At 36.2% G+C, this 17,374-nt stretch overlaps 1 protein-coding gene and 1 pseudogene across 1 annotated transcript; both read left to right on the top strand.

The window, feature by feature from the left end:
* Positions 1-12,426: 12,426 nt before the first annotated feature.
* Positions 12,427-15,405, top strand: LOC121785866 (scarecrow-like protein 1). The gene is made up of 2 exons (XM_042184340.1): positions 12,427-12,856; positions 13,643-15,405. Exons 1-2 carry the CDS (start codon positions 12,834-12,836, stop codon positions 15,207-15,209), a joined length of 1,590 nt encoding a protein of 529 aa, XP_042040274.1. The 5' UTR covers positions 12,427-12,833; the 3' UTR covers positions 15,210-15,405.
* Positions 15,296-17,215, top strand: LOC121772288 (annotated as a pseudogene).
* The last annotated feature ends 159 nt before the right edge of the window (positions 17,216-17,374 follow it).

Raw genomic sequence — 17,374 nt, 5'->3', positions numbered from 1 at the left:
TATTTCTAACAGTCGCAAGACAAATTAGTGTACTCTTCTAAGACAGGATTATACCAATTGAAGTTGGAGGAAACATGAGCTCCAAAGCTGGAATGAAGAAACGAACAGTGCCAATGTTCATGGGCTACGAAATGGTTAATTCATTGAGATCTACTCTCTTGAGAATTGTGTTTATCGTTTGTCATTTGACAAGCAAGACCAATTTAGACTTGGTAGTAGTAATTGGGATGCATGGGTTGTTGAATATACCAATGCACATATGGTTCAATATAATTGTGTACTTATTGGTGGAGACAATATTGTGCAAATTATTTGAACGTGCTGTTATAAACTACAAAGATCACGAGGTAGTCGCAATGGTCTCCGACGTGAACCATGGTAACAATCCAAATGAATGGTTTGTTGATACGGGTGCCACATGTCATGTGTGCTCCGAGAGAAACGTTTTTTCTATCTACAAATCTGTTGGAGGTAGAAAAGTACGTATGAGAAACCAAGCCTCTTCTAAGGTGGTTGGTGTGGGTAATGTGTTCCTAAAATTAGGATCTGGAAAAGTTCTTACCCTTAAGGATGTACTACATGTCCCAGACATCCGAAATAATTTGGTGTCAGGCTCACTTCTAGTAAATCATGGATTTTCACTAGAATTTGAGTGTGAAAAGGTTTTATTGACCACGTATGGAAAGTTCATAGGTGAAGGCCACCTAGTAAATGAACTTTTTGAGCTGAATGTTACGGTCATTCACCGTGGAAAAGGAATAAGCAATAAGGAAGATAACACGTCCTCTTATTTGCTTGAGAGCTCTGATTTATGATATAATAGATTGGGACATGTAAATCTAAATGCTATAAAAAGATTAGTAAATCTTAATTTACTAAAAGTAGATAAGTTTAACTCACAAGAAAGATGTGAAGTGTGTGTTGAAGCCAAAATGGCTAAACTGTCGTTCCATTCGGTAGAGCGAAGCACAAAACCTCTTGAATTGATCCATACAGACGTATGTGATTTAAAATTTGTGCAAACAAGAGGTGGTAAAAAGTACTTCATCACATTTATAGATGATTGCACAAGGTATTGTTACCTTTACTTATTACGAAGTAAATATGAGGCAATTGAAGCGTTTAAAGACTTCAAAAATGAAGATGAAAATCAACTTAATTGTCGAATTAAGTGTGTTCGAAGTAATAGAGGTGGTGAGTATGTAGCTCCGTTTGCAGAATTATGTCATGCAAGTGGTATAATTCACCAAACCACAGCTCCATATTCTCCTCAATCAAATGGTGTTGCTGAACGCAAAAATCGAACACTAAAAGAGATGATGAATGCCTTGTTGATTAATTCAGGATTACCCCAGAACATGTGGGGGGAGGCTGTGTTAGCAGCGAATCATATCATGAACAAAATTCCACTAAAAAATAGGGATGTGACTCCTTATGAGTTGTGGAAAGGGAAGAAACCTTCGTATTCATATCTCAAAGTGTGGGGGTGTTTAGCGAAGGTAGAAGTACCACCTCCGAAACAAGTTGCAATAGGCCCTAAAACAGTCGATTGCATCTTTATTGGCCATGCACTTAATAGTAGTGCCTATCGTTTCCTAGTCCATAGATCACCTGTGTCTGGCGTGGCTGAAGGAACAACGATTGAGTCAAGGAATGCTATATTCTTTGAGAATGTTTACCCTTGCAAGAGGCAAGATGATCGTTCTAGTGAAAGAATGATGGATGAATCCACTAGTTCTAATCCTCCAAAAAGGACGAGGTCAAGTCCTGAGGATGTTGAACCAAGACGTGGTAAAAGAGTTAAAGTTGCTAAAACATTTGGTCCTGACTTCATAACTTTTATGTTGGATGACGAACCAAAGTCATTGGCGGAAGCTCTGTCTGGCCCAGACGCAGCGTGGTGGCAAGAAGCTATCAATAGTGAAATTGAATCCATCATGAGAAATAACACTTGGGTGTTAGTAGACTTGCCTGAAGGCTGTAAGGCTTTAGGGTGCAAGTGGATTCTGAAAAGGAAATATAAGCCCGATGGTACTATAGATAAGTACAAAGCTCGCCTAGTTGTCCAAGGCTTTAAGCAGAAAGAAGGGCATGACTTTTTTGATACCTATTCACCTGTTACGAGAATCACTTCCATTCGGGTGCTTCTTGCTATTGCTGCTTTGCACAATCTCGATATTCACCAAATGGATGTGAAAACTGCGTTTCTGAATGGTGATCTGGAAGAAGAAATATATATGGAACAACCCGAAGGGTTTGTTGTGCCTGGGCAAGAGCGTAAAGTATGCAAACTGGTAAAGTCATTATATGGGTTGAAGCAAGCACCATTACAATGGCATTTAAAATTTGACAACGTGATGTTGGCAAATGGATTCACTATCAATGAGTGCGATAAGTGTGTTTACATTAAGAACACAGATAACGGCTTTGTTATTGTGTGTCTTTATGTAGATGATATGTTGATTACGGGCAGCAATAGTGCCATTATCAACGAAACCAAAAATATGTTGAAGAGAAATTTCGACATGAAAGATATGGGTTTAGCTGATGTGATTCTCGGAATCAAAATTAAAAGTAATCATGAGGGAATTGCTCTGACACAATCTCATTATATTGAGAAAGTGCTAAAGAAATTTCACTCGTTCGATTGTGAGCCAGCTAAGACTCCATTGGAACCCAACGTGCATTTGAGTAAGCACACGGGTGAGCCTATAGCTCAAGAATAATATGCAAAGATCATAGGAGTTTGATGTTTATCACAAACTGCACCCGACCAGATCTTGCGTGTACGGTGAATAAGCTGAGCTGATTTACGAGCAACCCAAGCAAGGAACATTGGAAAGCTCTGCGTAGGGTTTTGAGATACTTGAAGTATACTCTTAACTTTGAGCTGCAGTACACAAGATATCCCCAAGTACTTGAAGGGTACTGTGATGCAAATTGGATCTCTGATTCAAAAGACTCGTTCTCGACGAGTGGTTATGTGTTCACTGTGGGGGGTGGTGCTGTTTCGTGGAAGTCTATGAAACAAACGTGTATAGCTCGATCCACCATGGAATCTGAGTTTATCGCATTGGATAAAGCAGGGGAAGAAGCCGAGTGGCTCAGAAATTTCCTAGAATGTATTCCATGTTGGAAGAAGCCAGTGCCGACAGTAGTGATATACTGTGATAGCCAAGCAACTATAGGGAGAGCACATAGTGGCTTAGACAACGGTAAGTCTCGACATATTCGTCGGCGATATAATACCGTCAGACAATTGATCACAAGTGGTGTTATCACAGTAGACTGTGTAAGGTCAGTTGATAACTTAGCGGATCCGTTAACAAAAGGTTTAAACCGTGATCAAATGCATAAATTGCTAAAAGGAATGGGACTGAAAACCACATCTTAAAAGATGATTATAGTGGTAACCCAACCATACGATTGGAGATCCCATGGGCTTGGTTCAATGGGAAAACGAAGCTATATGAATCTAGTTGTAACACTCGGAAGATTTTTAATCTTCGCCCATTCTTTAGAAAGCATTGAGTGTTGTAACCTGCATGTGGTAAGAGGCTAAGTTTTGACTTTTAATGATTCTTAGAAACCTCGAGGAGGTGGGTATTGCAGGATACCTGGAAAAGAATCACCTATGTAAATGAAGAAGTGTGGGCCGCTTCAACATGTGAATCACTTATGAATCCAAAGTGGTGTTCCATGGCCAGTAAAGGACACAAACGTGAGAACTGATGAGTTTGTAAATAATATTGTGTCAATATTATTGTCTCGGTATACACCAAGGATGAATGGTTCAAGGCATCACGTCCACCAGGCCGCCGGTATGCCCGATAGTGTTGACTATGGAAAGTTCAAAGACCCAAGCTACTATTCCAAATGCAATATTGTTTCTCGAGAATTGAGCATAGAGTCTGCATGCATTTGTGTCTGGTGTTGGTTTGAGCTTGCAGCGCTCTAACCAATGTGGGGGATTGTTGGAAAAAAACGTGTAAATTGATGAAAACTTTTGATATGGCCAATCCTTTGGCTTTCCATCTCTTGTAACCACCTTTTGCATAATGGTTTGCTTAATGGTGGATTATGATCATGACCTTCCATGTCCTCTTTTGTGCCTATATAAGGCATGTGGATTTGAGAGATGTGGACACACAAACAAAACATTCTATCTTCTCTCTAGCTCTCAAGCATTCTAGTTTGCTTTTTAGGAGCATTGACTAGCTCGATTCTCGGAACTCCATCAAGTTCGCCGGTGCCTAGCGGGTTTGAGGTGCTTCTACATGCTAGGAGGAAGTCGTTTTATCTTTGGGGGCAATACGCTATTCCGTGAGCACTAGCCGGGGCGTAATTTGTCTTGCGGAAAGAGGACTTTCCTCGACTCGACTTATAAATTTGGTTTGCTTTATTTCCATTATAATTTTCATTCATCTTTTTGTTGCAAAGTTTCCTTTCGATTGTAATAGTTAGAGTACCGCCTGTACACGGCTTGGGAATTTCTTCCCATTATTTCTAACATCTAGATGTCATGAAATGATTAGGCAAACTCAGAAATTTTTGGAAAAGCCTATGTTCTTTTATGCATCATTGTAGGTAAGGTAATTTAAATTAGTAGGAAACAATCATCTAATTAGTTATTGCAGCAAAATGTAGATACATATTTACATTCAATGATGTTTTTTTATGTTTTGACTACCACATTAATGATTTATGAGGGACAATTTATTTACATATTATTGAGGATATTAATTCCACGTGAATAAAATGTTGATTGGACTGAATAAAATACTATTTTATTCTAAACAAAAAATTAAGAACTATTTTCATTCTTGTGAAGATTTACGTTAGACTCGTCACTTTTACTATTGAATGAATTCATGGTTTGGGACTTGGGGTTCAATTAGGAAGTTATAGTAAATAATAAAGTATTTAATTATTATTATTCTAACAGTAATATTGATAAATGAAGAAAGAGTGATTCATCAATATTCATGATTATGGGTACGAAATTAAGATTGGTTGATCCTATTACGCCGCCACTCTTGTTAAGTCTTTGGGTCAATGATCTTTTATAAAGAAAACAGATATATTTTCGAGGTGGTTTAATTGGTTAGTAAAACACTTACCTACCACATAGAAGTGATCAATGTTTAACTAATTTTAAAGTATAACTAGAGAATAAAGGCAATAAATCTTCCCTATTTAATTAACAAAAATAGATTAAGAGCATTATTGGAAACCAAATTTTATGGTAGAACCACACAATCTCGCGCAGAATTGCTCACCCAAAATCAAACTCGGCGATGCCCTCTTCCGAGATCCACCACCGTTCGCAGCACCCGCAGATCTCCATGCCCCCGCCCTTGCCTTCTCTTGCTCCTCTTCTGCCTCCTATAACTTCATATCCCTCGCATCCGTCACCGCCAGCTACTAAGAGGTCTCCGACACCGCCGACGTTGCGCTGCGTTGCAACAACAATAGAACCCCCTCTTCCTCGACAAATTCCAATGCTTCAACAAGACATAGCAAGACTCATGTTGATTTGTTGCAATCTTCATCGTTTACGCTCACACTCAGCAATCTCCATCACCAATTGCGAAATCCACTTCAAGAGCTGATTTTTCCATCTCACTTATTGATTTCATGATCTACTATATCTGTATAGCATTGCAAAAGATGATTTCTCCATCGTCAATTGTTGACTCCAGGATTTGCTAATTCAATATTTCATCACAAGAGTTGATTTCACCATCTTATGAATTGAATTATGAGATGATCGAAGATGGTGCACTTTAAGATAAAATTAGTTCACTTTATTCACTAAAATATCAAACATCATATTTATATCACTATAAACAATATTTACTTCAATATAAACATCATATGCATCACTATATGCACAATATATATATCACTACATGATCAATATACTTCACTGAAATGAAAAAATAGTACACTATAAGGCATGCAGAATATACTTCACTATATGCACAATATACATCACTATATACTTAATATACTTCACTGAAATGATAAAACAGTGCACTATAAACAATTTTCTTCACTGAAATATCGAACATCATATTTACTTCACTATATGCACTATATACATCACTATACGTTCATTATACTTCACTGAAATGAAAACGACATTTACTTCACTATAAACGTCATATGGATCACTATATGCTCAGTATACTTCACTAAAATGAAAAAACAGTACGCTTTAAGGAATGCATAATATACTTTACTATACGCACAATATACATCACTAAAATGAAAAAAACAGTCGGTTTAAGGAATGCAGAATATACTTTACTATACGTACAATATACATAACTATATGCTCATTATACTTAACTGAAATGAAAATTAGTATACTATAAATAATACTCTTCACTGAAATATCAAACATCATATTTAATTCACTATAAACAACATTTACTTCACTGTAAGTGAGTTTTGTTTCGTTGAAAACTTCTTAGTTCAACATACTTATTTCATTGCGTACCTATTTTTTAGTTCAGTATAAGTGTGAATTAGTTCACTGCTTACATTTTTTAAGTTCACTTTGTGTACTTATTTTAGTTCACTGTGATTGCGAATTGATTCACTTCTTTAGTTGTTTACTTCTTATCAATAATTAATTAGTTTATTTGTGAACTATATTTTGTTAAATATCATTTCTGAACAAAAGAGCTGGTAAAAATCAACTGAATCTATATCTCTATGAACTACATAAATACAAATTTTGAACAAAATATTAATGTAAGTTATGAAACTATTGAATGTAAATGAACTGAATAGGTATTACAGTGAATTGAATCATGTTATGAACTATATCAGTTTCTACAATTGTTTCATTCTCCATACATGCATCAGCTTGGCCTACTCTTTATTTTTCTCTTCGTCTTTCTTTATGTATAGCAGCAGCTTCCGAAAGATTCACTGGTTATCTTATCATATAAAGAAAGTAAAAAAGGATTAATAACAACATTCAGACACAATATACTTGAACATAAGCATAATTATATATTTCACTATAAATACAATATAGTCACAATATAGACATAATACAAAAAAATTGGTCAAATTCATAAATACACACTTAACATAATTCAAAATTAAGCATAAATGACATGGATCACAAACACTTCACTCTAGCCATGGAATAATTCACTTTAACCATGGAATATTTCACTCTAAGAACGTTTTTACTTCACTGAGATGGAAAAACAATGCACTATAAGCATGGATCACAAACACTTCACTCTAACCATGGAATACTTCACTTTTAGCACATTTTACTTCACTGAGATGAAAAAGCAGATCACTAATAACATGGATCACAAACACTTCACTCTAACCATGGAATACTTCACTCTAAGCACGTTTTGACTTCATTGAGATGAAAAAGCATATCACTAATAACATGCATCACAAACACTTCACTCTAACCATGGAATACTTCACTCTAAGCAAATTTTACTTCACTAAAGTGATAAAACAGATCACTAATAACATGCATCACAAAAACTTTACTCTAACCATAAAATACTTCACTCTAAGCACATTTAACTTCACTGAAATGAAAAAAACAGTGCACTATAAGCATGGATCACAAACACTTCACTCTAACCATGGAATACTTCACTTTAAGCGCATTTTACTACACTGAGATGAAAAAATAGATCACTAATAACATGGATCACAAACACTTCACTCTAACCATGAAATACTTACTCTAAGCACGTTTTTACTTCACTGAGATGAAAAATCAATATAGTTCACTTGTACACAACACCAATTCATTCACGTAGAATGAACCAAATCGAGAAACAATTGAAGTGAAAATTACAACATATCTTCAGTTTTGTCCTTTTTTCATTAGTTTCTACAGAGTGAACCAATAATTCACTCCTTTTTTCATTAGTTTATGCAGAAACAGATTCAACAAATAGAAAACAAATGAATTTTTGAACCAGATTCAACAAATCAAGAACCTGATGTAGCAAATCGATAACAAATAACAAAATATACAGAAAGTTGAAAACAAATTCAACAAATAAAAAAATTACAAATTACATTTAGTTTTCCCCTCTTCTTCGTGACTCTCTTCCTTATTGTGGGAAAATATGAAAAATCGACTAAACCCTAGCTATGGAATGAGGAAGAAATCGCAGAATTGAAGAGGAAATCCCATCACTTTGGAGAGAATCAGAGTGAGAACGAAAACAAAATCTGGAAATGGGGAAGCAAATTGAACCATATTTCATTTAAATCATTGAAAAGTCTATTTTGCCCCCGCCTTCTTATTCTGAACCGAATCATTCACATAGTGAACTAATTCTGCTTCAATTTTGAAAATCACAGCTAAATACCAGCCCTTGATTTTTTCATCTTGTGACTGGAATTTATTCTCTAATTATATACTTAATAGGCACTTACCCTATATCATTGCTCGTTACCAACCTGCTTTATCTATTACTTATAAGATACATCAATAGTCCTAAATAACAATGGGCTTTTCACCCCATTTATGTAATTCAGCCCATCAAGGATTTACGGGCAGAATTCCTTCAGCTAGCAGATTTAATAAAATAAAATGACATGACATATTGCGACTTGAATCTCGACCTATAATGATTTACCAATTAAACTAGTATGTTACACTATTGATTAGCTAAAGATAAAAAGTGGCATACACGTTTATTTACAATTTATTTAAGTAAAGCTTAAAAAGGACAAGATTTACACAATTTATGTAATCAAAGCATCAAAAAATTCATTTACTGCAATTATATAAATAAAAGTAATATTTCTAGGGAAAAAAAGTGGCATACACGTTTCATGGACAAACGTGTGATGCAATTATAGGGGTCCTTTAGACTTTAATTTCAGTGTGTGTGATGCCTTTTTCTTTTGAGTTGGTATCTGTGGCGCCAAAGAGGGGTGGGGACGAGGCAACAATGGTGGAATGTGGCAGCAATATAAATATTTATAGTAGTCTTTTACTTGTATGTTAATCATTTAATTTATCAAACGCCAATCTTACCTAATGTTATGTTTTTAAAATTGAGTAAACTAGCTCATGAACTAAGGGTTATTTCACCAGTAGTTTTTTTATTTTAAAAATATCTCCACTAGTCACTGAACTATGAGTTTATTTCATCGGCGATCATTGTGCATTTTTCATGGACAATTTCTCCTGAAAATGTCCCAAAAGTGAAATGGACATTTTTATTTATTCTCAATTTCACCTTTTTGATCTATATTATTTGAAACTATTTGCACTGCGTGCAATATTATTTTTTAGTATTGAATCTGATATTACTACAAAATTATATTATAATAATAAAATATATAACATCAAGATTTGAAGAATCAATTGAATTTAAAAAAATATTACTAATTTGTCTAATTTAAAATGCGATTGAGAATAAGATCAATCACTCAGCCTCAACATTAAATAACGGGAAAAAGGAAAATTATAAAAGAAAATAGACACAAAAAAACATCTAATAAATACTCAAATTAATTAAATCTGTCTATTCCCAATTGTCTTTTCCCCACCTATAGAATATGACACGTCTACATGAGTCCTCTGCCTTGTAGATAATACCGAACTTAAGCACTAGTGGATTAATAACAAATAAATTATAAGATTCTTTTAGGAAATTATACAATAAATTGTCTTTTGTCAGTCTAATTATGATAATCTGTAGATTTTATCTTCTTAACTTTTTTTTATGTTTTATTTTTGTTCAGCTGGATTATTTTACGTTTTATGGGTTTACCTGTAGTAGGTTAGTTAAGCTGACGATTGCCGAAATATAAAAAAAATCATCATAAAACACCCAAAAACACAAAACATGACATAAATATATACGCACAATAGACCCTTTATTAATCCAACAAATGAATGAGTCTAAGTCAGAGATTAAAACAAAGGATAGAGGTATTAAAACAAAGGATAGAGGGCAAAAGCATAACAATTAGGTCATCCACAACGTTGTTGCTATACCGTTCCTTAAACTACTATTTGCGGACCCCACTGTACTTTTTTACTTCATTCCTTAACTAAGGAACGGAACCTGCAACCCTCCGTTCCTTATCCGTTCCTTAACCGTTCATTAAATTACTATTCATTCAATTTCATTTTTTATTTTTATTTCCAACCCAATTCAATTAAAACAAACACATTTCATAAAATTAAAATAACATTACAACTTAAAATTCAAAAAAATAGAAAAAGACATAATTAAAATCCTAAAAAAATAAAAATGACATAATTTAAAAAAATAGAAAAAGACATAATTAAAATCTCACATCGAAAGTTGAACATAAAACATTCAAAGATGTCTTTATAAAAGAGAAACAACCAAAAATGAGTTTGTCCCACATCGAAAGTGAAACATAAAACATTCAAGGATGTCTCTATAAAAGAGAAACAACCAAGAATGAGTTTGTCTCACATCGAAAGTGGAACATAAAACATTCAAGGATGTCTCTATAAAAGAGAAACAACCAAGAGTGAGTTTGTCCCACATCGAAAGTGGAACATAAAACATTCAAGGACGTCTCTATAAAAGAGAAACAATCAAGAATGAGTTTGTCCCACATCGAAAGTGGAATATAAAACATTCAAGGATGTCTCTATAAAAGAGAAACAACCAATAGTGAGTTTGTCCCACATCGAAAGTGGAACATAAAACATTCAAGGATGTCTCTATAAAAGAGAAACAACCAAGAATGAGTTTGTCCACATCGAAAGTGGAACATAAAACATTCAAGGATGTCTCTATAAAAGAGAAACAACCAAGAATGAGTTTCATAAATTCGCAAGCCCATCAAATATATATGGGCTATTACAAATTTTTTGTATTCGTTTATTTGTAAAAATTGTTTTTAAATATAAAAAATCAATTTTTATAAATAAAAAATATTTTTTTTAAAATTTATTTTTTTTTAAAAAAATGAATTATTGCGTCACTGTGACGACGCCTACTCGCGGGCCGGAGAGTGGGCGTCACGCATGGCCTGGGAGCTCGCCACGTCGCCTCGGCGCGTGGCGAGACGTGTCGTGCCGCGTCTCGCGGCTACGACTCACGGCACGGCATGGGCACGACACGGGCGGCTGCAACGCGTGTCTCCGTGATTTCGTTCCGCAGACACAGAACGCGGCACCGTGAAGGCACGCGTTGCGGATGCCCTTAGGAGTACTAACAAAGGAATTTTTTTAAGAGTAAAGGCCAAAATTGGTCCTGAACATATAGCCATTTTACGATTTTGGTCCTAAACATTATCTTTTATATTTTTTGGTCCTGCACATATGGACATTTGATCATTTTGGTCCTGCACATATGGAAATTTGATCATTTTGGTCCCCCGTCAACATTTTCGTTAAAAACTAACGGTCAACATTATCTTTTGGATTTTTTGGTCCTGCACATATGGATATTTGATCATTTTGGTCCTGCACATATGGAATTTTGATCATTTTGGTCCTCCGTCAACATTTTCGTTAAAAACTAACGGTCAACGGCCGATTTTTGACTAAAACAATGGATTGGGTCGGGTCGTGTTTGGGTCGGGTTTGGGTTACACGTTAAGAAAAAAAATAATTATTTTTTATTAATTAAAAAATTATAAAAATTTAATTTTTAGTTATTTTTGTTGATTAAAAATATTATAACGACTAAAACATGATGTTATTATACGATTTAAACATGATATTACACAATAAAATAAAAAATTACCAAATTAAAATAATCATTTTTTAATCAAAATAATAAAATTAAAGTATATTAATATTAAATCTATATAATAAAATTAAATAATTAAAAAATTATTTTTAATAAAATCTAAGCATAATATTTTCTTCAAATTCATGAAAAAATTAATTAAAAAATACTATACTTTAATTTTATTAATTAAAAAATATTAATTAATTTTTTAAGAATATTATGCTTAGATTTTAATGAAAATATTATGCTTAGATTTTAAGAAAATATTATTTTTTTCTTAACGTATAACCCAAACCCGACCCAAACACGACCCGACCCAACCCATTGTTTTAGTCAAAAATCGGCCGTTGACCGTTAGTTTTTAACGAAAATGTTGACGGAGGACCAAAATGATCAAAATTCCATATGTGCAGGACCAAAATGATCAAATGTCCATATGTGCAGGACCAAAAAATCCAAAAGATAATGTTGACCGTTAGTTTTTAACGGAAATATTGACGGAGGACCAAAATGATCAAATGTCCATATGTGCAGGACCAAAAAATCCAAAAGATAATGTTTAGGACCAAAATCGTAAAATGGCTATATGTTCAGGACCAATTTTGGCCTTTACTCTTTTTTTAATTTAAATTAATGGAAGGTTCTGAAAAGGAGATGGAATAGTGGAGGTAAGTTCTCATTTGCTTTCTTTTATTTTCAGCATACTTTTAACTTTTGCATTTGAATGTTCTGCCTTGATTTTGAAAAAAAAAACAATCTTTCAGGGAGGTTTGGAGTGGCATAATCCTCTTTTTGAAGAGTTGTTACAAATTCTTGATTGTAAAGTTTCAATCTTTAGTAGGAGTACTAAATTGGACTTTTGATTTGTTCTGACAAACTGCAAATTTTATAATGTAAAAACATATCACCCCAAGATTATATATTTGTATTGCCTCACAACTTATCAGTGGTCAAAACCCCAGAAGCTGTCTTCCCCTCAAACCCAATTTGAATTTATCTGTTTCTTAAATTTGCAGATTTTTTATGCTGATTTGATTTGTGGGCTTTTCTTGATTTAGCAGGTGAAATGAATTAATCTTTTGTTTCTGATTTATGTGGATGGAGGTAAATTTGAGGTAATCGTTGTTTTAGGCTGAGCTTTGAGATTCTGTTTGTGGATAAGAAATGGTGGGGATTTTTTTTGTTAATTAAAGCAAGGAAAGGAAAAAGGTTCTTTCATTATGTGCTGTGAAGAATTTTTGACAGCTTTTTGTGTGCTGTTTATCTTAGCATATGAGTTTTCCTTCTCAGGGTTCAATGGTTAGTTATGGGGAGTGATAGAAGTTGTGGCAACATATCGAAAAACAAGCTTAGAAGCATGAATTATGATTTATGCAGTAATTTGACATTGTTTTGCTTAATCCCTTTGTAAACCTAGATTATTGTCAATCCTTCTTTTAAATATTGTTTTAGGATAGATGAATTGATCTACTTGCTGGAAAGAAACTGTGTAGACTGTAGCACGAAAATGTCTAGACTTCTCAAGATTTCCATAACTGAGTAAACCATAGTTGAAGAATGTGTATGGAGAGGGAAGAGAAATCATGTCTTAGCCAATCTATAGTCTATTTTCCTCACCTTGCTACATACATATTCATCATGCTTGAGCTTTGTCGAAGCGTAGCTACTTCTTTAGGTCGAAAACAAAGTGGGACGATCACCCCTAGTCCTCTTTTGAATCTATAATAGATGTTTAGATGTACAATGATGCTTGGTTCTATTCAGCTAACTTGTTCTTCCTTTTCTTTTCTCCTCCAAATAAAGGAACTAACAAGATCTTGCCAGTTATTGAACATGAGGATTTAAGTTATTGGAACGAAGATCTACCAACTTATTGGTGCCGGTGGTCTGTCCTCTGTCAGGTGTTTTGTTCTTGAATACTGTTTTGCTTCTTCAACAACAATCTTGAAGTTAAGGATGCCTTTAGTAAGAGCTGCTGCAGTTATGGGAAGCCACGGGTGTTGCTCAGTGAAGGATGCGGATATCACCTCTGAAACATCAATTTCCATGTTTGGCTCGGATGCTACGTGTACTACTCAATCTTCGAGTGTTGAACTTGAATACGAATTGGATAGTCAAAGTCATGACGTGGTTGGCTACGACAGTGACAAGATGAAACTAAAGCTTCAAGAACTCGAGAAGGTGCTTCTTGATGATAATGCTGCCAATGATGACAACCAGAGTATGGAAATCGAAGGCGGGTTGTCCGACACCACATGTTATGCCTTACATCACGACTCAACGATGGAATCTTCGTCTTCAGATTCCGTTCTTAGCATCATAAGTACCCCTAGGGAGTTATCATTCACTACTCCGAAGAGCTTGCTTTTTGAGTGTGCTGCTGCAATCCAGAACGGGTACTGCCATGAGGCGTCACAGATGATAGATGTTCTCCGGCAGAGGGTCTCTATCCAGGGAGAACCGTCTGATCGGATTGCAGCTTACATGGTGGAGGCACTGGTGGCCCGAATGGCCACATCTGGAAGAGGTATTTACAAAGCTTTGAAATGCAAAAGCCCGCCCTCATCTGACCGGCTCTCTGCAATGCAAGTCCTCTTTGAGGCGTGCCCGTGCTTCAGATTCGGGTTCATGGCTGCAAACGGAGCGATACTGGAGACGTGTAGATACGAGACGCGAGTCCACATTATCGACTTTGATATCAACCAAGGGAGTCAGTATTATACACTGCTGCAGACACTGGCCGAGACTCCTGGTAAACGGCCTCATGTGCGATTAACGGGCGTGGACGACCCAGAATCAGTCCAGCGCAGCGTAGGAGGGCTGAATATAATAGGGGAGAGGCTCGTGCAGCACGCCAAAGACTTGCAGCTCTCGTTCGAGTTCCACGCTGTGGCTGCAGAGACGGCTCTGGTTTCCCCATCAATGCTTGGCTGCCAGCCAGGCGAAGCATTGGTCGTGAACTTTGCCTTTCAGCTCCACCACCTGCCTGACGAGAGTGTGTCAACTACAAACCTCCGAGACCAGCTGCTCCGGATGGTTAAGAGCTTGAGACCGAAGCTTGTCACTCTAGTCGAGCAGGATGTGAACACGAACACCAGCCCATTCTTGCTGAGATTCGCTGAGGCGTATAATTACTACTCTGCGGTGTTTGCATCTCTGGACGCTACTCTCGGAAGGGACAACCAGGACCGGATAAACGTGGAGAAGCACTGCCTGGCTCGTGATATCATCAACGTCGTTGCATGTGAAGGAGAAGAGAGGATAGAGCGGTATGAAGTTGCCGGGAAATGGAAAGCGAGGATGAGCATGGCTGGTTTCAACCCGCGGCCGATCAGTGGGAACGTGTACGGTGAGATCCAGAAGCTCATAAAACAATACTCGGACCGGTACAAGGTTAAGCAAGAGACGGGGACGCTCCATTTCGGGTGGGAGGACAAGATGTTGATCCTCAGCTCGGCGTGGACCTGATGAGTTTGATGGCATATTTGTAATGATAGGTTTTGAATCTTGTCAAAACATCTCAAACACAAAACTCTCTTCCATCATTCTCTTTTATGTATTTTGTTTTTACTGTTGATGTTTCGAAAGGTGTTCTAGCTAAGTCGAAAGATTTAGTCCAGGCATTTGGGACAGATGATCAATCTAAAGTTTGCTTGTGCGTGTATGTGTTTCTTGATAGGAATTACACATCGATTCACTTTGCTAACTATGACTGATATGTAGCACAGTTGTAATATCTTATAGATTATAGATTAAACAAAATAAACTGTAATTTAGTGATACTAGTAGTAAAGATGACTAGGTTAGGATGAGACTGTTGACTCTATTAGTTGATCGAGTGATTATTGCATAAACGAATAAGCAATATTACTCGTATTGAACTTCTAGTTAGCAAGATCAAAAATTATAGGAAAAGGTGGTATTCAGCCTATTGTGAATCATGAATTAAAGGAGTGATGCTGAAGTTGAACACAATAGTGGATTGATGCAATTATGGAATCCATGTGGGTTTTGTGCAATAGAACAAACATGATTCACAATCTTTTGTGTGCTGGTTTTAGTTGTTGAAGGGTTTCCGTTTATATTGATTATGTTTCTACTGCAGATATTGGAGAAAGGAGAGCTGCAAGTTGCAGGGAAGGAGAGGGAGTCCCAATTATCTAGTAGTTATGCAGAAGACGTATAACCCTGAAACTAAACGACCTTACACCATAAGCATGATCGAGCGGCTAATGCATGACATAAATTTTGCTGTGGAACCAAATAGCAGCTCCAAGAAACAGGTGCACTATTAGTTTGTTTTTTTGTTGCACCATGCTTCCATTTCCTTTGAATTCTACTACATCCTACCCCTGTGTATCCTTATTTTCTTTTTCTTGTCTGGCGGTCTCTTTCATTTTTTACACTACCAGGTTGTCATATGCATAACACAGTTCCAAATGTTTTACAGGCATTAGAAGTCATACGTGAACTTCAAAAGCAGTATCCTATCAAACGATCACCCATGAGACTGTGATTAACTGTACCAGAACAGAACATGCCATCGCTTCTGGAAAAGAACAATGGTTGGAATTCTACCATTGTTTCAAGAGAAGAATCAGGAAGTCAGCTGTCGGTTGTAAGTCTTATATCTAAACCTACAACCACTTTCCTCTATCAAAGCCATGTGAAAAATTGAATGTTGTTTTCCACTGTATGTTACCTATGTTTTTGAGGTGGATTAGATATAGTAGGAACATCGATGATTCTCTTAGCATAATGTCAAAAATAATGTAACTGAAAGCTCGAGTATGGAATATTCAAGATTCTAGATATCGTATGGATGCACACGACTGTGAATTGGTAATATTTTTGTGCTTTTTGTTTGGCATGGACAACTAAATAAATCTAATTCTTCTCGGTGGCAGATTTGTGAACTGGAACCAGGTCTTTTCCGCGAATGTGATGCTTTAGTGAGGAGTCTGCAGGGAAGACTGGACATTCTTGCAGTGAATGTGCATATGGATAGTGATACACATGTCGATCACTATGATGATCTGGAGGAGGAATCATCAGGCTCACAGGTTGCCTCTAACGCCCCGTTATTAAACTGAGCGAAAAACTGCAGAAGCAAACAATTTCTTCGGAAGAGGGAGAGGTTAAACAGCAAAAATGCAACACCTGCAATGCTTTTGTTGGTGATGCAAAGGAGTATAGGGAGCACTTCAAGAGTGAATGGCACAAGCACAACATGCGACGGAAGACGAGGCAGCTCCCTCCCCTTAGTGCTGAAGAATGCATGGGTGACATGGAAATCGTCGACTCCAAAGCTGATCTCAAGGACTACTCATTCTGACTTGCTATGGATTATGTTGTTGAACCATATTTGTTGTTAAGAGTGCATGCAAAGTGTCTTTCTTGATGTTACGACTCCTGTATTCTGAAATAGAGGGTATGATCCTATGAAATCATTGCTATTCTGCTATTATCCATAATCTGCTCTGTTTCCGACTGTATACTCCCTCTGTCCGTTAATATGATCTCATTTTGCCATTTTAGTTCTAGTTCGTCCGCCAATCGAAGTCTCACTCCACTCACATTTCTCAAAATCCGTGGCATGAGACTCTTATTGCTGGATGGATGGGATATATTGT

Source organism: Salvia splendens, chromosome 2 (genome assembly GCF_004379255.2).
Source record: "Salvia splendens isolate huo1 chromosome 2, SspV2, whole genome shotgun sequence".
NCBI lineage: Eukaryota > Viridiplantae > Streptophyta > Magnoliopsida > Lamiales > Lamiaceae > Salvia > Salvia splendens.
This window is presented reverse-complemented; position numbering and strand designations above follow the sequence as displayed.